Source organism: Equus caballus, chromosome 29 (genome assembly GCF_041296265.1).
Source record: "Equus caballus isolate H_3958 breed thoroughbred chromosome 29, TB-T2T, whole genome shotgun sequence".
NCBI lineage: Eukaryota > Metazoa > Chordata > Mammalia > Perissodactyla > Equidae > Equus > Equus caballus.
Genome location: NC_091712.1, coordinates 39,274,469 through 39,294,281, shown reverse-complemented (window position 1 = coordinate 39,294,281; position 19,813 = coordinate 39,274,469). Strand labels below are relative to the sequence as shown.

Below are 19,813 nucleotides of genomic sequence, written 5' to 3'. Positions count from 1 at the left end.
GATCATCTTTCACACCCGCGGGGCCGCTCTGGCCCATCTCCTGGAGGGGCTGCTCCAGGCGAACTGTCTTCCCTTTCTTGCATTATGATTTAATGGCCAAGCTTTTATCTTCATGGAAACTGGCCGTACCTGTGGTACCTGTCATTATTAGGGGACAGGACGTTTCACTCCCAGGAGAAGCATCAGTGCTTGCTTGAAGCTCTTTGTCACCTGGAGGAAAGAGTAAGTGATGCTTGTGGAACCGAAGGTGGATTGTGAGGGTCGCACATCCACCCCGAACCGTCTCCTCAGCCGACCCTGGACACACTAGCTGAGGCGTGAATCTCAGTTATGGGCACATTATCTGGGGATGCTACGTGACGGGGCTCTGCATCAGGGTCACAGGGAAGTGGGTAAGTGGCCCCAGCAGAGCTGAGAGGGAATTCTAACCGTGGTCCTGGCTTTCCATGGAACTCCAAGCAACCCCTCTCCCCAGGCTTCCTACTCAGCCCTGATTTCCATCTGTGGCTTGGAAACAGGTCATAATAATACAAATACCAGTGAACCATCAGATGAAGTAGAAATGCAGAGAAGGGTTGCTTTTCTCTGTGACAGGGTCCCCATTCCTCCTGAGTGTTGTCAGTTCCCCAGGACACTTCCCCGCCTCCCCATCCTTTTATAAAGGAAGCCATGGACATGCTCTGAGCTGTAGTGTGGCTCATTGGAGGCAGGCTATGGGAAACAAACAGCATCCTCAAAGAACCCAAGAGGAAGATATGGCATATGAGAAATGGTGGTGAGCAAAGAAACCAGTAATACTTATGGTTAAATGTAAGTGACTTTGATTGTAGAAATAATATGATTGACAGTAATGGCAGAAGAAGACCTCAATAGAGGTGTGTTGTATGTAAGCACGAATGAGTGTATGTTTGTGTTTGTGCTTGAGTAAGACTGTTTCCTACACATCTGCACTCTTAGCAAAGCTCAGGTGGGAATTACACAAAGGGAAGGAACATGCCAACAGTGCAGCACTGTGCAAATAATGGGTTCACACTCTGTGTCAGTAAACTAGAAAGGCGTGGGTAGCAGGCTGGACTTTCCCTTTTGAACGAGAGGACATCTTGGCAGCTTTGAGGAAGAAGCGGAATTTCAGGATCAGCTAGGAAAGGGAAAGCATTATCACCAGTGAGGAGGCATCTGAAGATCTTTCCTCCTCTTCTGTCTCCTGCTTTTATCCCCACTCAGGGTAGAGGGGACCTTAGGTGATGGAGACCTTAGAATTTATCTAGTCTATTATCTAGAATGAGACAAAACAGAAGCCCAAGGACATTAAGCGGCTTGCCCCACGTCACATAGCTGTTGGGTAAAGCTGTTGGGTCAAGAATTGCATCCTGGTCAGCCTGATGGAAAAGGCAAGGTGGTGGACCCCAGAAGCCGCCACCATACCTGCAAACTCACTGTTCTTGCTTTCACTTGTGCACCTGAGCTGGGGCTGTGTCCACCTTGTCCTCCCACACATCATTTTGCAGACGCTCTTGGCAGGACCACTCTGTAGGGCCCTGAATCCCTGGGCGCACTGGTAGTGAACTGTCTGCCCCACCACAAAATGGTAAATTCTCTCCGAAGCTTCGTGTTCCCAGGGCGGAGGCTCCCTGCAGTGACCTGGAGGAGGGAAAGGAAATTCTGAAGGCAAATTGGGGAAAGCACTGTGAGTGAATCCAAGTTGCCTCTTCCTGGAGACTGGACCTTGGTTCTTATTTTTTCGTTCATTCATTCATTCCTTCTTTCATGCAAGCAATATGTATTGAGAATACCTATGTGTCAGGGAACTTTGCTGGGCACTTTGTGAGAAGGCACAAAGACTCAGTTACTCCTGCAAGGAGTAGACAGTGGACTGGGTAAGAAAGACATAGGAAGGCAGAATGTGCTGAGTATTATAGCTGAGGAGCAGGCGCTTGCTGTGGGAACACAGAGGAATGAGTAAGTACTTCTGATGATGGTGAGGGTTTTGATAAGTGGACAGGAGTGAGAAAGGTGGGCTCAGCTGAGGGATAAGGGCAGGCTCAAGCCAATTTGGGCTCATGAAGTGTGAAGACCACCTTGGATCTCCACTGCTAAGTGAGGAAGCACATCCTCGGGTTGCGGCTGGTGGTCATCTCGGGACCATGGCAGAAAGACTGGGGACAAAGCCAAAGCCAAGAGGAGGGAAGGGCTGAGAGAACCTTGGGGAAATGAAATCTCACCTCTGATCAAGCCATGCCTGAAGTTCACCCTACATGAGCCCTGTCAAGGTCTCTGAAAATTCCCCATGCCCAGTAACTTTCCACTCACCCAACTGCAACCCAAGCCTGACTGACCTTTAACCCCAGAGATCCTGTCCCGCCCCAATTTAATCTCAGGATTCCACACTCTACCCGCAGTCTGGACATATGGAACCACATGTACCCTCAATCCCCAGACACATGAAGCTACACATATGTTCTGACCTTCCAGACCTTCCACAACCTGATTTCTCAACATAACGTTCACAAGTACCTCATATAACCCCTCTACCTCAGCAGGAAGCTGAGTGGTCCTGTCCCAGGCGGTCTTCTCTAGAGTAGCACCTTGCAAATCATACTGAACTTGTGATTGAGTCTCACAATAAAATTTCTGTTACAGCTGGTAAAAGTCCATAACTGTGTGAACTTGTTTGAATTGGGTTTGCTTCTTTCAAAAGAAAACATCCAAATTCAGACAGTTTGTGAAATTTGCCTTAGCTGGAGCCGGCTGATCATCTCTTGAGTAAAGTCAACAAACAGTGACCTCTTGAGAAACCTTTCAATAACCGTGGAGGGTAATGTGGGAGGAGCAGAGAAAAACAAACAACTACATGTGTTTTGAAACCCCACTCCAGTACAAAGTTGGAGGGCTAAATGGATAAAAACATGTTGCCACAATACCCCTGGATTCATCTTTTTTTTTTTTTGCAAAAGTAATGGAAACGGCCAATAAATTCAAACTGATTTGAAATCAGTAATCAGTAGAAAGATCCTTAGTCTAATTCAGGAGACCTGAGGTCTTATTCCTACATTAGGTGAGTTTAGCCGAGTCTCTTAACCTCTCCATGTCTCAATTTCTTGAGTAAATTGAAGTAAGACTCCTGTTCCCTGACTCACTGGCTTGTGAAGCTCAAGTGAGTATCTATAAGGCGCTCAAGTTCTTTGTAAGGTTATAAAATTAGCATAGGACTGTAGGGTCTTGTAAGGTCAGCTGGTGCCCTAAAAGCTCAGGTGTTCCTAACAAGCTCTATTTCTTCCTGACGTGGTGACTTGACTTCAACATGATTCATTCTGGAAAGTTGTGGCAGCTATGGGGTGGTCATGGTTCTCAGTCATCCATGGCCCATCAGCTAGGAGGTCTTTATCTGCAGCTTCCAGACTCCCCAGCATGGCCCAGCACATTTTACAACTCTGTTCGCAAGACACATCTTGCTTTACTGGCAGTTCATTATCTTATACTTAAGGGGAAAACACAGAGTGTTTCCTTGAGGACGCAGACTGTCGTCTACTCATGTTTGCACCTTCTGTCAGCAGTGCCTGGCACAGTTAGTCCCAACACATGCCCTTTGAATTGAGATGAATTGAACTGAAATGAATTGAGCTGAGCTGAATTTTATTTGGCCAGCTCCCAAACCAGGAAGAAGCCCAGAGCCCAGGTTCGCGGCTGTAAGGGTAGCTTGAAATGCTGAGCAAACAGTCTGCAAATGCTATGCAATAGCTCTTGTCCACATGGTACCCCTAGAGGAGAGGACAGTGGACAGACTTTCCTCTTTTGGAGAACACATCATATACCTGCAAGAGAAGGATTGGTTCCCAGGAGTCAGTCAGACAACAGTTGTTGAGATTCACCTCTTACCTGGAAGGTTAACTGGGTCCATGGGCTGTGTTTGGCTTTGCATTTCTGTGGTTTTCCCTTCCATCTGTTCTTCAGGTTTAGGAGTAACTTGTTTTTCTGTCTTCCTAGAAGCTAGAGAGTATTGATGGAATAAACAAATAACTTCACAAATGCTTAAAATAGAAAACACTCTTCACGTATTCATTTACTTAAATAGAGTGTCCTTCTAGTGCCTGTGAGATGTGAAGCAATGTTGGGGTGCTGGGGTTACAAAGACGAGCCACACACACAAACCCTGCCCTTGGGGCAGTCTCAGTGGGGCCTGCTCACGCCCAGCCCATTACATGGCCTGTTGGTAAGCATGTGTGTAATGACAGTGGCCTACAACATGTTTTGGAAAGAACTGAAAGATTTTCAGGTGGAATTTTTTGTGTATGTGTGTCTCCCCACAAGGGGCTCCATTCTGGCCATCAACTGTGTCAACATGGAGCACGGGTGTGTGTGATGGCCATGAGGGGTGATCTGACTCAACAATCTACCGACCCCTTTGTTTCCCCAAAGGAGTTCATTTAAAAGTCAGAAAGATGTAATCTTAAAACAATGACAAGAAAACCTCTCCTACAACACTCCTCTCTATCGTGAAGAGTTTGGCAAAGGAGTTGAGTGTGGGCTCGTAATGAGGGCGGGATCAAGATTCTAGCTTAGGGCCAGGGAGGGGATCTGCTGGGGAAAAAAGGGGGGGTGGGGGGGCTTCAGCAGAGCAGCGATCTCAAAACTCTGCAGTCCATCCATAGTTTGGGTGGGTCGAAGTCACTGCAGCTCACCAGCACGTCTCCAGGGTTAAGAAATAACAAAACAGATGAAACCACATCTATTCACCACATTCTGATATCACAGAGTGGGCAGAAGTTCAACGGCACAATCGTAGTATCAGATCAACTTAGGTTTAGAAACCCATTTAGAAATGATCTTGGGGGTCATTCCCTCCAAATTCCACTCTGGGGAGCAACCCGCCTACAATATCCGAGCTAGCAGCTCTGCCATCTCTGCTTGCCCTCACCAGCAAAGATGAAGTTTGGGACCCTTGGTTTACTGGTGTTTCCAAGCACTTCCGGCATCGAGGGACCTGAGACCCTCAAGCCATGTTTTGAAGCCCAGAAATAAAGAAACTTGAAGTGAACAACTTCCTCTGCCTCTCTCCTTCCCTTGTGCTAACGTCGAGCCTCGCCCACGCACCAGTCCATCCTGTCTGTGGGTGGTTATTCTCCTCCCTCCCCCAGCCCAGCGAGGGCTTTGCAGGACTAGGACAAGAGACAGCAACCTTCTGGGGGTGTGGGGTCTTGAGGGCATATTCCTCATACTCTGGAATGCCAGTTCCAGCCACTGGGCTGGGGAAGGCCCTGGACTGACAATGCTTTCTCTTTGACAATATATTTCCCCCTCAAGAAATCCCCCAAAGGCCCCTGGGCACCCAGAGAGAAAAATGTTGGCAACAGATGAGACTCTCGAATTCAGTAGCCTGAGCTTCTATTCCCTTTTTACCCTCATCAGGGAGGGAACACCTCTCCTGTTGCCTCTGTTTTTCTACTCAGAACTCCTTCCTTAGGATTGCAGAGATGGTCACTGAAAGGAGATGGGAGAGGGGCCACGCAACTTGTCAGGCTTTCACGCTGTGTGTTACTGGACGGGGAGCTAGGATAAGTACATTTCGTCACTCAGGAGAAGGGTGATATGAGGTGTGAGCTTTGTAAAGCAAAACACAAAAGAGTTAATTCAGCCTAACAGGTAGACGTCCCAGCTAGAATTGTTATTATTTTGTATATTCTTTATATAGGCTCAGCTTGACTATTCTTTTTTTATTTTTATTTTTATTTTGTTAAAATTGTGATAAAATATACGCAATATAAGATTCACCATAGTAACCATTTTTAAGCATACAGTTCAGTGGAATTAAGTCTATTCACATTCTTGTGAACTAGAATTATTTTTTACTTGTTCAGTAATTATTAGTCTAATGGCTGATCCTTCTCTTCCTCTAAAATATAAGTTCCTTGGGGTCTCCCCAGTGCCCAGACCAGTCCTTGGAACTAGGAGACACTCTTTAAATATTTATCTAGTGAATGAATATTCCAGGCACCACTGAAATTAGTTATTGGGTGGATGGGGCTGTCGGGCTGAGTGATCAGAAGCAGAAGTTCTGTCTCACCCTTTGCTACCGTTCTTCTCTGTCCCTTGGTAGGTACAAAAGGAAAGACTTACAAGTCCGGACGCAGTGACACGTCTGTTCCCAGAAAGAGTGGCTCGAGTTTCCTTTACAAACCATGGCGAGAGACCCTTTGCTTATCCTGCGGAAGCCCTTCTCGCAGTTGCAGTTGAGTAGGGTGCCGACCTTGTAGGTGAGGGCCTTGAACGTGGCGTGTCTGAGAGTCGGTGGGTCGTCCTCACAGAGCTCTGCAAATAAGCAGCACAGAAAGGCATTCAGGAGGTTCTAGTCAAACACTCCTCTCCTTCACCATGTGATGATTTAACCGCACACCTCTTTGCCTTATTTAAAGCATTTATGTAGACTCCACTTTTTTCCAGAAAGAAGCTGAGGCTGTTGCCGTTGGTCTTTAGAAAGCTTGGTATCAGAGACGTTTCAAAATTTACCTCCCACCGAGATCCTCTGCAAACTGCAATAGAGTTCAAACTAACCAAATAGAAACGGGGGAGGTTTTACTCTGAATATGCCTCGTGCTGAGCAAGTACCTATAGAAAGAGAGAGGAGGACCAAGGGATGGGAGGAAAGGGAGGGAGGAAAGCCGTGTAAATTTAATTGAGGGACAAAATGTGTCCGTGAGAAATATCTTTCAAGAAATAAGCATTGTCAGGCCTTCTGTAGTTAATGATTCTGTACCATTTTTTTGAGAAATATATGGAAATGCTTCACCCAGTCTGGCAGGCAGGAAGTGTGTTTCTCACTCAGCTGCCCACCTCTGAGGTTATCAAATTCCTTCTCACACCGTGAAGACCTGACCTCTCTTAGCCCGGAAAGTGCACACTGGTTTCCCAGCAAGGACACTCGAAGAAGTGGCCAAATACCCAACTATTAAGGGAAAAAGGCACTGGTCTAGTCAGAAAAATGATTCCATTGCATATCTTGCAACAAGAGCTCCTGCTTGAAAAGATTCCACTTTAGGAAAAACCACAGGCTGGATGAAGGAAGTGGATAGGGAGGGTGACAGGAAACAGGAAAAGGTGAGACAGCAGGGCTCTCTCCCACAGCCAGGCTCTCCATCCACCGGGACAGGCACGGAGGAAGATCCGGGCAGGTTACTGCGCTCATTGCTGCCTGAGGACGGTCTGCCCATTGCTTATTAATCACTCAGGTTGGCGTGAAGCTCCTCTGTGCCCTTACAGTCTGCCCAGCCTCTTGGCATCCTGGAGACCACCGCATGCAAGACTCAGGACACTCCTGGAACCGCCAAGAACAGAAGGTGAGGGGAACGCAGAGAGTTCACCGCACCTCTAACCAAGAAGGGACTAAGAAAAGCAATTTGAATGGCTCAGCGGGCCTGCAGTTGTAGAGCAACATGTAACGTCAGCACTCAGTAAATTCTGGTCGTGATGATAATCATCACAATAGGCAGAAAGGCAGCATGGCGGAAAGGGGAGGAAGATGGTTTTCTAAATCCTAGCACTGCCAGCTTACTAGCTATATGGCTTTGTTGTTTTCATTTATCAAACACTTGGCTTCCTGTCCTGTAAAATGGGCATAATAATTATTTTACTAATTTATTTTAAAGATTATATGAAATAGCATACTAAGATAAGCACCTGGCACATAATAGGTCAACTGATCTTTGACAGAGGAGCAAAGGCAATACAATGGAGCAAAGATAATCTTTTCAACAAACGGTGCTGGAACAACCGGACATCCACATGCAAAAGAGTGAATGTAGACACAGACCTTATATTCTTCACAAAAATTAATTCAAAATGGATCACAGACCTAAATGTAAAACGTGAAACTATAAAACGGTTAGAAAATAACACAAGAGGAAGTCTAGATGACCTTGGGTTTGGTGACGAGTTTTTAGATGCAACACCAAAGGTATGATTCATGAAGGAAAGAATTGAGAAGCTAGTCTTCCTTAAAATAAAAAATTTCTGCTCTTAAAAGACACTGTTAAGAGAATGAAAACACAAGCCACAGACTGGGAAAAAATATTTGCAAAACGCATATCTGATGAAGGACTGTTACCCAAAATATACGAAGAATTCTTAAAACTCAACAATAAGAAAATGAACAACGTGATTTTTAAAACAGGCCAAAGACCTTAACAGCCACCTCACCAAAGAAGATATACAGACGTAAAATAAACATCTGAAAAGACGCTCCATATCATATGTCATCAGGGAAATTCAGACTAGAACAACAATGAGATACCGCTGCACGCCTTTAGAACGGTCAAAGTTCAGAACACTGACAACGCCCAGTGCTGGTGAGGATGCGGAGGATGAGGAACCTCGTCCATTTCTGATGGAATGCAAAATGGTGCAGCCACTTTGGAAGACAGCTGAGCTGTTTCTTATAAAACTAAACATACTGTTACTGTACAATCCAGCAATCATGCTTCTTGGTATTTACCCAAAGGAGTTGAAAAGTTATGTCCACCCAAAAAACCTGCACATGGATGTTTAGAGCAGCTTTATTCATAACTGCCCCAACCTGGAAGCAGCCAAGATGTCCTTCAGTAGGTGAATGGATAAATAAACCGTGGTCCATCCAGACAAGGGAGTATCATTCAGCATAAACAGAATGAGCCATCAAGCCATGAAAAGACATAGAGGAAACTTAAATGCATATTACTATGTGAAAGAAGCCAGTCTGAAAAGGTTGTGTACTTTATGATTCCAACTGCACGACATTCTGGAAAAGGCAAAGCTATGGAGACAGTAAAAAGATGAGTGGTTGCCAGGTGTTAGGGAGGAGAAGAGGATGAACAGGTGGAGCTCAGAGGATTTTTAGGGCAGTGAAACTACTCTGTGTGACACTATCATGGTGGATACATGGCATTACACATTTGTCTAAACCCATAGAATGTACATCAAAGTGAACCGTCATGTAAACTGTGGACTCTGGGTGATGACGACGTGTCAATGTAGGTTCATCAATTGTAACAAAGGTACCATCTGGTGGGGGACATTGATAATGCGATAATGGGGGAGGCTACCCATGTGTGAGGTCAGGAGTATATGGAAAACCTCTGCAACTTCTGCTCTGTTTCACTGTGAGCCTAAAACTTCTCTAAAAAATAAAGTCTATTAAAACCAACAACAACAACTTAGAAGCACACGACGGACGGTCCCTGAGCTAGGTAAAATAATTGAAGGAAAAAAAACCAGTGAGGACTTCTGCTTCCAGCCATGACAAAATGTTGGTGCCAAAACTGACCTTCCTGCTGAAAACAACTTTAAAACCAGACGAAATGTGTGGAAAAAGTGTTTTCAGGCACTTGAAAGCAGACAGCGCAGCACGACATTGTTTGAGAGGAGAGGCACACAGGAAGTGAGCCCCACCATTGCCATGGCTTCCTTCCTGGGACACTTTCTTGCCAGGTAGCACCAAAGTGGAGCCCAAGGAGAGTAGTGGTCTCACTGATCTGAGGAGGAAAAAAATCAGAGTTCTGAGGCCAGCCTGGTGGCGTAGTGGTTAAGTTTGCACACTCTGCTTCAGTGGCCCGGAGATCACAGTTTCGGATCCTGGGTGTGGACCTACGCACCACTCATCAAGCCATGCTGTGGCTATGTCCCATACGCAATAGAGGAAGACTGGCACAGATGTTTGCTCAGGGCCAATCTTCCACACCAAAAAAAAAAAAAAAAAAAAGAATCAGAGTTCTAGGCTGCTGGCATGGCTGGCATTGGTGGGGCAGGGTTCTGGAGAGGAGGACACTGTGCAAGGAGGCCCTAAAAGTATGCATGAGGGTACCCCACAGGTTCTGAGCCCGGAGCAGGGCTCATGAACAGAGCAGGACTCAGTGAGATCTAGTACCAACTGCCTGCTCTGGGGACTGAGAGAAAAATAGTTATACCAAATTTTAGGTACAAAAACAGGCATCTGACCCATAGGCTATAGTTTGCCAATCCTTCTCCAAAGGAAGAGACATCCCCAGGACAAGTTTCAAAACCAAAACAGACCCCCCCTCCCTTAGAAAGACTAAAACCAAGCCTGATAGACAAAGGGTTGCACCAGTAATGTAACTGCCTGTCAGAACAAAATCCAATACCTCTTAAAGGAAGACAACGTAATCCAGACTCTCTAAAACGTATAATTCATAATATTCAGCAAGTTCTAAAAAAATTCTGGACATGTAAAGAAATAAGAAAATGTGACCCATTAAAAAAAAAATCAGTCAACTGAAACAGACCCCCAAAAGAGCCAGATTTTGGAATTATCAGACAAGGAGTTTAAAGCCCTTACAATAAATGTGCTCAGTGACCTAAAGCAGTTATCAGCAAACCACAGCCTGCCTATTGGCTGCCATTTATTTTTATAAATCGTTTTATTGGCACAAAGCCATGCCCATTCATTCACCTTTTGTCTATGGCTGCTTTTGTGTCACAGTGGCAGAGTTGAGCAGTTGTAACAGACTGTATGGCCTGCTGGCCAAAAATATTTACTCTCTGGCTCTTTAAGAAAAAAAATAGTCAGTTACTAATTTAAAAGAAATATGCTTGTAATGAGAGAACCAATAGAATATCTCAGAAGATGAAGAAAACTATAAAAAAAATGACAATTCTAGAACTAAAAATTAAAATATCTGAAATGAGCATAACCACAATTTGAAGACAGATCAATAAAAAACTGATGAGCACGAGAAAAAATTTCCAAAAAAAAGAACAGAGCTTCAGCGGCCTGTGGGATAACATCAAAAATTCTATCATATTTAATTGAAGTGTCAAAGCAAGAGGAGAATAAGAATGGAGCAGAAGAAATATTTGAAGAAATAATGGCCAAAAAATGTCGGAAATTTGATGACAAACATTGACTTACAGATCCAAGATGCTTGGTGAACTCCTACCAGGATAGATATACAGAAAATCACACTTAGATGAATCAGAGCCATATTGCTGGAAATTAAAGATAATGAGAAAATCCTAAAAGTGGCCAGAGAAAAAGGACACATTATAAGGGATAAAAGATGAATGATGAACGACTTTTCAACAGAAACAATGGAAACCAGAAAATAATGGTAGAACATATTCAAAGTTTTAAAAGAAAAAAAGCCTGCCAGCCTAGAATTTTACCTAGAGAAAAGACCTTTCAAAAATGAGGTTGAGGGGCCGGCCCAGTGGCACAGCAGTTAAGTGCACAGGTTCCGCTTCTCTGCGGCCCTGGGTTCGCCAGTTCGGATCCCGGGTGCAGACATGGCACCACTTGGCAAAAGCCATGCTTTGGTAGGCGTCCCACGTATAAACTACAGGAAGATGGGCACAGATGTTAGCTCAGGGCCAGGCTTCCTCAGCAAAAAAAGAGGAGGATTGACTGTAGTTAGCTCAGGGCTAATCTTCCTCAAAAAAAAAAAAAATGAGGTTGAAATCAATATATTTTCAGATAAATGAAAGCTTAGAGAATTTGTCACCAGCACACTTACATTATAAAAAATAATGCGAAGGCAAATTCTTCAGGCTATGTGGAAATTACACCAGCTAGAAACAGAGATCTTTTCATTTCTTTGAGAGAAAACTGTTTAGAATGAAAATAATAATATTGTATGGTGAGTTTTATTGTGTATGTAAACCTAAAATATGTAATAACTATAGTATAAAGTTTGGGTGAATGGAATTTTTCTATAATAAGGTTCTTAGATCATACATGGAGTGGTACAATATTAACTTTAAGTAGATTGTGATAAGGGTGCATTCTGGAAAGCCTAGAGAATCACCAAATAATAGTACAAGAGTGTAGCTAAGACAATAGAAGAAATAAAAGAGACTATTAAAATATTTTTTTGGTTTGCCAAAATTAAGAGAGAAAAGGAAGAATAGAAGAATAAAAATATAAATAGGACAACTAGGAAACAGCAAGAAGGTAGACTTCAAGCCAACCATATTGTAATTAATTACATGAAACCTAAATGAAACAAGATAGAAACTTTCAGACTGGACAAAACAGGAGGGCCCAGCTATATGCTGTCTACGAGAGAACCATCTTAAGTACAAAAGTAAAAGATATAAAGAGATACAGTCTGCAAAGGTATGCATAAGAAAGCTGGCGTTAATATCAAAAGTAGATTTCAAAGTAAGAAACGTTTTTCACAGATGACTTGATTGTTTACATAAAATTACTAATAAATCTACAAAATAGCTACCAGACCTTAGCAAATTTAGCAGTGTCAATACACAAAAATCATTTGTGGTTAGTTGTGTATACTGGAAGCGACCAATTAGCAACTAAAAAATTTTAAAACTATTCTCCTTACAATAGTATCAAAAAACATAAAATACTCATGAATAGATTTACCTAAAACTGGCAAGACCTCTATACTGAAAACTCTCAAACATAGCTAACGTAAATTAAAGAACTACATAAATGGAGAAATGTACAATGCTTATGGATTGGAAGATTCTTTTTTTAAAAATAAAAAATGATGTCAATTCACCTTAAATTGATCAATAAATTTAATGCAATTGCAAAAAAAAAACTCGACACACTTTGGTAGATTCAACGCACAATTTGTCAAGTTGATTCTAAAACCTTTTTGGAAACACAAAAGACTTAGAATTTCTAAGACAATCTTAAAAAGATGTACAAATTTGGAAGAGTCTCATCATCTGATATCAAGACTTTCTATAAAGCTGTGGTAACCAAGACAGTATATATTGGTAAAAGGATAGACAAACAGAATAATGGAACAGAATAGAAAGTCCAGAGATAGACTCGAACATGTACATTCAGCTGATTGTTTTACAAACCCGCCATGGAAATTCAATGAAGGAAGGAAAATCTCAACACACACTTCTGAAACAAATGGATAAATGTTCAGGGACAAAGGACCTCACTCCTCACACAAAAATTAATTTTATTATATATCTAAACATAAAAGATGCATACACTAGATGTATACATTATAGATGCAAACATAAAAGTTAAAACTCTTGAGTTTCTAAAGTAACAAAGACAAATGGCTTTGCAAGCTACGGATAGGCAAAGATTTCCTAGAGAGGACCAAAAGCACCAAATATAAAAGAAAAGCAAATTAAAAACTGCTCATCCTAAGACACTAAGAAAATGAAAAAAGAACAGATAGAGATAGACTGGGAGAAAATCTTTGCAACACGTATATCTGACAAAAAGACTTGTGCCCACATTATATAGAGAACGATGAATCAATACTAAAAGGCAAACAACTCAGTAAATAAGTGGGCGAAGGCTTGAATGGTCACTTCTCCAAAGAAGATACAGGATTATCAGTAAGCATGTGATAGAGCGCTCAACATCATTAGACATCCAGAAAAGCAAATTGGAAACCACCATGAAATAGTCCTTTAGAAAATGGGTAAAATGGATAAAAGACTGACAAGGCCAAATGTTGGAGAGGAAGTAGGTGTACTGGACTCATATTACCGGTGGGAGTATAAATAATACCATTACTCTGGAAAACAAGGTTTTTTATATGAAGTTAAATACATACCTACCTACGATCCAGTCATTCTGCTCCCAGATATTTATCTAAGAGGAGTGAAAGCACATGTGTACAAAAAGACATATACAAATAGTTAGAGTAGAGCCAAATAATCTCAAAAACATCATGTTGAACAAAAGAAGATAGACACAAAATAGAACATACTGTTTGAGTCCATTTATATGAAGTTCAAGAAAAGACAAAGCTTGCATACAGAAGGAAATCAGCAAGGGTCGCTCCTCGCGGGTGGGGATTGATGGAGGCAGTGAGGTGATGGAATGCAGATTGTATGGGAGTGCATATTTGCCCAAACTCATCAAATTGTACACTTAAGATGTGTGCCTTTCACTGTAAGTAATTTTACCTCCAAAAAAAAAAACCATTAAGAAGTACACCTAGCAACTCTTGTAACTATTCATCGGTACAAATAATCAAGGATTGAGTTCACATGCTTTTGGAATCTCATAACTCGACCACAAACCAGGAAAGTTTCAGAACACGTAAATTTGAAAACAAGGCAGGCAAATTGCCTTTGGAGCAACTTTGTGTCCTTAAGAACACTTTAGTCACATGATGATGGAGGCCATGGAAGTTTCCAGAGTCATCACAAATTAGCTTGAGTATCAAGGGAGATCATGTGGGGACAAGGGGAAGTTCCAGAACTTCTTACTCCCACAGACATTCTTTTCATGAAAGCATCTTTCCTGGAATTTAGAAACACTGAAACTTCCCTGATCTATAGCAAATCACCAGGAAAGAGGTTGGCAAGAATCCTTTTCCCTGGAACGCCTTGCCAAGGGTGTTCCAAACGCCATCTGAAGAAGTGGGAGGTAGGAGAGAGTGTGGGGAAGGTAACCCTGGAGGTTTGTTTCTTTTTAATCTAATAGGAGTAAATCTGGGATCTTTTCAGCCCTTCTCAGCATGGTGGCAAAAAGAAACAGAAGTACAGCATCGAAAAAAGAGAATTGAAGATACGTCGTCCATCCTGAAGTCTTGCAGGGGAGTAACAAAGGAGAATTCCACTTATACGACTCAGCAGAATGTCTTTAAATCCTCTTTCTCTGCATTATCACTTAAAAATTTCTTTCCACACAACATGGCAGTGTCGTTCATTCTCTAGTTTCACTTGCTGAAAACTCTGAAAATTCTTTCTTGAAATTCAGCAAACTAGCTTTTCTCCACCTTTCCTCTTGCACACATCTCTCCAGCTCTATTTCTCCCTTCTACTAGTGGCTCTGACTTTTTAACAGAAATTGCTTTATGATCTCAGCTCTACCTCACACCAACTCTCAGCTCGGTGGGTCTGGAAACGCAGGAGGCAAACACAGAATTTTCTTTAGACAGTGGGAAGGGAAATACTTTTCTATCTCTAATTTTTAAGTATTGGGATAATTCTGGATTTAGATGTCATTTTCTCTTCTGAGAGTGTTTAAAGTGTCTATGGACACTTTAAATATCTATACCTATGGAGTGGAGGAAAAATTTTAGATTTCTAACTTGGTCTTGGGAGATGGGGGTAAATGCTCAAAGCTTGGAAAGAGGGACTCTCAGGAGGCGAGTCCTACCATAGGCTCAGAGGTACATTGATGTGGCCTTGCCCTCTGGTTCTGGTATGTCCAGCACTTATTATTAATCCTGAAAGTCCCAAGGGCTCTGGCATGCAGAGAGTTAAACTGAGCTCTTCTGATGTGGAAAGTGTTCCACATCTTTTTTCAGATTTTTGCTATAAACGGTAATTTGAATGACACAGGCAGAATCCCACATGTTGCACTCCCTTCTCACAGCCCACCTCCGTCACTATCTCTGAAATACTATCAAGGTCCATCTTCCCATGGGATATTTGTAGATTTGTCACTTCCAGGAATTCCCTTCTCAACTGAGGTGCCATGCTCCTTGGGCGCTTTCGGCTTCTTCGGCTGACATTAGTCACCGTAACTGAGAGGCAGCTTCCTCTGGACTAGATCACCCAACAGGAGAAAGGTTGGTTAGGGTGAGGGACCCTAGGGCACTCTTCTCTTTTCACTGCTGTTTTGTTTTTTGTTTTCCCTCCCATGGATTGCTGGAGACTCAGTTTCTCCATCTCCCCCTGCTCGTGCTAGGTAGGGAAAGATTAGGCGTTTGCAGGCTACACAGCAGCAGATTTCGGGATTGAAATCAGCGTTTCTGTCCCCCAGGCGTCTGCTCTCTCCTTTCCAGTATTAGACCGTCAACCACTCGCCACTATTCCCAGAAGCACAGCTGTGGAGCTTCTGCTGCTAGGGTTTCAAACAACAGGTGCGAAACTTGGTGAAATGAGATACTCTCTTCCCTCCTATAAACGGCCCCATGGCACTGTGAGGAAGATAGGAGCAAGACATGCAGACCAGGGGTTCTTGACTGAATTTGGGGTCCTCACACCTCTTTATTTCCTTTCGCTGTATGCCCCCAACCCCACTCCCCCAGTATAAAGCTACCGCTTTCTTTTTTACCCTTTTGTGTTTAGAAGGGGAACAGAACTAACATGTTTTACGCTGAGATATGTCTATGTCCCTGGACTTAACCAGAAATACCCACACTGGAGGGCAGGCGGTCATTTGATCTGGGAGAATGACGTCTCAGTGGGACTCTCTACAACCTGGCAGACTGGCTTAAGTTGTGCACGGTGTGCTTCACACATGAATGTGCGTACAAGTCGCCTGGGGGTCTTGTTAAAAGGCACATTCGGATTCGATGGGGCGAGTGTGGAGGCTAAGAGGATTTCTAACAAGCTCCCAGATGTCACTGGAGCTGCAGCCACACTGCTGGCGGTGACCGCCCACCCTCCCTCTCTCTCTGCCCCTTTCCTGAGGACCCGCCTCCCCGACTGTGGACAGCAGCCCGTGAACCTTCTTACAGAGCACTTCGCTCCCAGCACTTCCCTCCCCTGGCTGAGAGGATGCAGTGAAAACTTCCTTGGCTGGGGGAAACGTGGGTGGGTGAAAAACAGCTGTGGGCTAGGTGACTTTTTTTCTTTTCTGATGTTGTTTGAAGTGAGAGAGAGCTCATCTGGCCCTGGTGGCCCATGTGAGCAACATGAAAGATAAGGAAAAGGAAGGGGCTTCAAAAGGATGTGGACAGAGTCTGAGCTAAGATTCTTTGCTCTGTGGGTGAATCAAGGTCAGGTCATGTTTACCCACAGCCCAGCCAGCTCTGAGTAGACGGCTTCATCTTTGTGCCTCTCCTCTCCTCTGTCTATACAATAGAGATTGGGGATGAACATTAGGATAACTCACTAAGCACAGAAAATTCTGGATGATGGCTTAGTAAGCTTTCCACAAGGGCCACAGGAGTACATCAAGAGCTTGATAAAGAAACGATCTGCAGGCCGGCCCGATGGGATAGTAGTTAAGTTTGCGTGCTCCGCTTTGGCAGCCCAAGGTTCGTGGGTTTGGATCCTGGGCGTGGACATATGCACTGCTCATCAAGCCATACTGTGGTGGTGTCCCACATACAAAATAGAGGAAGATTGACACAGATGCCAGCTCAGGGACAATCTTCCTCACCAAAAGAAAAAAAAAAAGAAATTTAAGAAAAAGAAAACCAATCTGGTACTTGACCTAAAGCCAATCATCTAGGTCAGATCTAAGAAGAACCGCAAAGGTAAACCTAATGTCAGAGACAGTCTCTAACCCCCTTGAGAAACCCAACCAGTAGTTTGGGCCTTATGGAAAGTAAGTGTTGCTGGTGTAAAACAAAATACCATAAGACATGTTGAATATTCCTCTTACTAGGATCCCAGAATCTGAGAGCTGGGAGAGACCCTAAAGATCATTTAGGTTAAGCTCCACGTTTTGTAGATAAGGAACCTGAGGCTGTGTGTCATTCCCTGAGTTGTGGCAAGCCTGGGTGTAGAATGGGACCTCTGATTCCTAGTCCAGTGCTTTCCCACCACGTAGAATCATAATCTTCGGGAAGCAATGTGCTTTTCACCCGGTTGTAGGAAGGTCTGTCTCGCTGAGGGGTGGAGCTCTGTCTAAACGATCTGGGTCACTGGGAAGTTGTTTTGGAAACATTGCGGTGAATTCAGATCAGTATCTTTGAAGAAACCAGAGAGCCCAGCTCCTCCATTTGGAGCTTTTCATATAATAGTAACCGTGATATCTGAGCCCTGCCTGTGTACTACTCCTTTGTATAGATTACCTTTAATCTATACAACCCCAAAAGGGAGACACTGTCATCCCCACTTTATACAGCAGGAGACTGAGGTTCAGAGAAATTCAGTTAATGTCCCGAACCACACAGCTCAAGGTGGTGACACAGGAGTCACAAGAAAGCCTACCAGTGCTGCTCTTGTTTCTGACTTTTAAAAAAATCTCACTTTTACTTTCAGGAAATTCTTCCAAATTTAACTGCATCTGGAAGACACAAGGATGAAGAGGACAGAAGTGTGGAGAAAAGGTTTGCACTGACCCCAGGGCACCATAAAAGCTCAGAGGGGATGCAGTTGGTTTTCTGCAGGAGTGAGATTCAAAATACTTTATTTTTTCTTTTTTGCCGGGAAAGATTCTCCCTGAACTAATATCTGTTGCCAATCTTCGTCTTTTTTTTCCCTCCCCAAAGCCCCAGTGCATAGTTGTATACTCCAGTTATAAGTCCTTCTAGTTCTATGTGAGCTGCCACCACTGCATGTCAACTGACAGATGAGTGGTGTGGTTCCATGTCCGGGAACTGAACCCAGGCCACCTAAGTGGAGCATGCAGAACTTAACCGCTAGGCCACCAGGGCTGGCCCAGAAAAATCTTTAAGTATTGGGAAGTAGTCAAGTTCATAGTGACAATACAAGTTTTCCCAAATTCTAACTTTGCTCAAATCTGATCATTTAATCAAAATTTATCCTTTGCCATTTTCAAACCTCAAAATTCATCACAATAAATACTACGAGTTGTTTTCCTTGAAGTGACAGCCTTACTGCTCAATTTCAAGAAATACTTGCAGACTCTATACGTTGACAACTTCTGTACTAGGGTGTACCAGATGAATATTAGTCATGCTCCTCAGCTTCTAGAATGTTACATCCTTCTGCATTTTTGAGAAATGGCATAAGACTAGAACTACTTTCAAGATTCGGGTATGGCAGATGGTTAAAAAAAATCTGTTATGTTGTATTATGTGTTTGGTTCAGTTAACTTGTCTAAAATCTATGTGGATTTTATATAAATATAACTCTGGCCCTTTTAAAGAGATCTGTGCTCCCTGACACATTAGCAAATTAGCATGAATTCCCGGCTCCCACCTGCAAACCCACCCTGGGGTGTCACTGGAGCGAAAGGGCTGTTTAGAGATCTGAGAAACTAGCAGAAACGTGATGGAAGGTGGTTGAGTCTTTCTTTCTGTCTGTCTTTGTGTGTCAAGAGATGAGGCAGCCAAGGTTGAGGGGCATGAGAAACCATGCTTCAGGGGGCAGAGTTTTTTATTGTGTCCTCGTCTCTGCCTTTTGCTTTCTTCTCTGTCACCTTCTGTAAGGCAGGAAATCAGCAGCCAGCCCAGCACCAGCAGCGGGGAATGAACTTACCCCCAGGCATGGCTGTGTGGAAAGAGGGACAGGGACAGACACAGGGGACTGGCTGGTCCCTGAGTGTTCTCTCCGCCCACTACTCTCCTCTTTGCTTCTGAGGCTAGGTGATTACCATGCGGAGGGACAGCTCTTGGAGAAGAGCAGTACCCTTCTCTTCAGAGAGGTTGCTGGAAGGTGAGGGGGATGGTGTGGCCAACCAAGGAGGAGGAGGCACAGATTGTAACAACAGACCCCTCTGGCCAGAAGAATGTCCTGCCCCTCCCAATCCCAAACTCAGCTGGCCACATCTGGGGCCCAGCCTTTCCCCCTTCTCCTAGGACGTTTGGGTTGATAACCCCAGGAAGAATGATCTCAAAGGGGAAAATAACAAAACAAATGAGGGATGCTGCCATTAGAAAAAAAAGAACAACAGACTGAAAAACCTACACCTGCCAAAGCAGAATCAATAGATCAGAAAAAACAAGAATTTTTAATAGGCTTTGTTGTCCTAAAAGGGATGAGGGAGAGTATGGAAAACACGAGGCAGAAACAAGAAAACCTAGAGATTGGTTAAAATAGCTGAAATAAGGACTCCACAGATGGACTGAACAGGAATATAGCCAGAAACATGAATTAGGAATTTGGCAGACCAGATTGAGAAACTTCCAAAATGCATCAGGGAGGGGTAATGACCAATCAGGTGATAGAGACTAGAATCAGATGGGTCAACATCTCCGGATTTGTAAACTTAGCCTGGGTTGGTCAATTTTTGTTT

The 19,813-nt window shown here is 43.5% G+C and overlaps 1 protein-coding gene and 1 long non-coding RNA gene across 4 annotated transcripts in view; one reads left to right on the top strand and one right to left on the bottom strand.

Annotated features, from left to right (window-relative positions):
- IL2RA (interleukin 2 receptor subunit alpha) overlaps positions 1-19,813 on the bottom strand; it is an 80,457-nt gene that overhangs the window by 8,171 nt on the left and 52,473 nt on the right. For both annotated transcript variants that reach the window (XM_070254730.1, NM_001111342.1), the window contains 4 exon segments: positions 6,115-6,306; positions 3,877-3,987; positions 1,426-1,641; positions 130-210 (listed from right to left, as the gene is read on the bottom strand). In XM_070254730.1, the coding sequence (XP_070110831.1) occupies positions 130-210; positions 1,426-1,641; positions 3,877-3,987; positions 6,115-6,306 (600 nt within the window).
- Positions 6,120-19,813, top strand: part of LOC138921388 (uncharacterized) — a 34,875-nt gene continuing 21,181 nt past the window's right edge. The window contains exons 1-3 of one of the 2 annotated variants that reach the window (XR_011433922.1): positions 6,120-6,251; positions 14,437-15,506; positions 17,875-17,942. This is a non-coding gene — a long non-coding RNA (uncharacterized lncRNA). Of the gene's footprint in view, positions 6,252-14,192; positions 14,357-14,436; positions 15,507-17,874; positions 17,943-19,813 lie in introns of those variants that run through there. The other variant, XR_011433923.1, reaches the window with a different exon arrangement.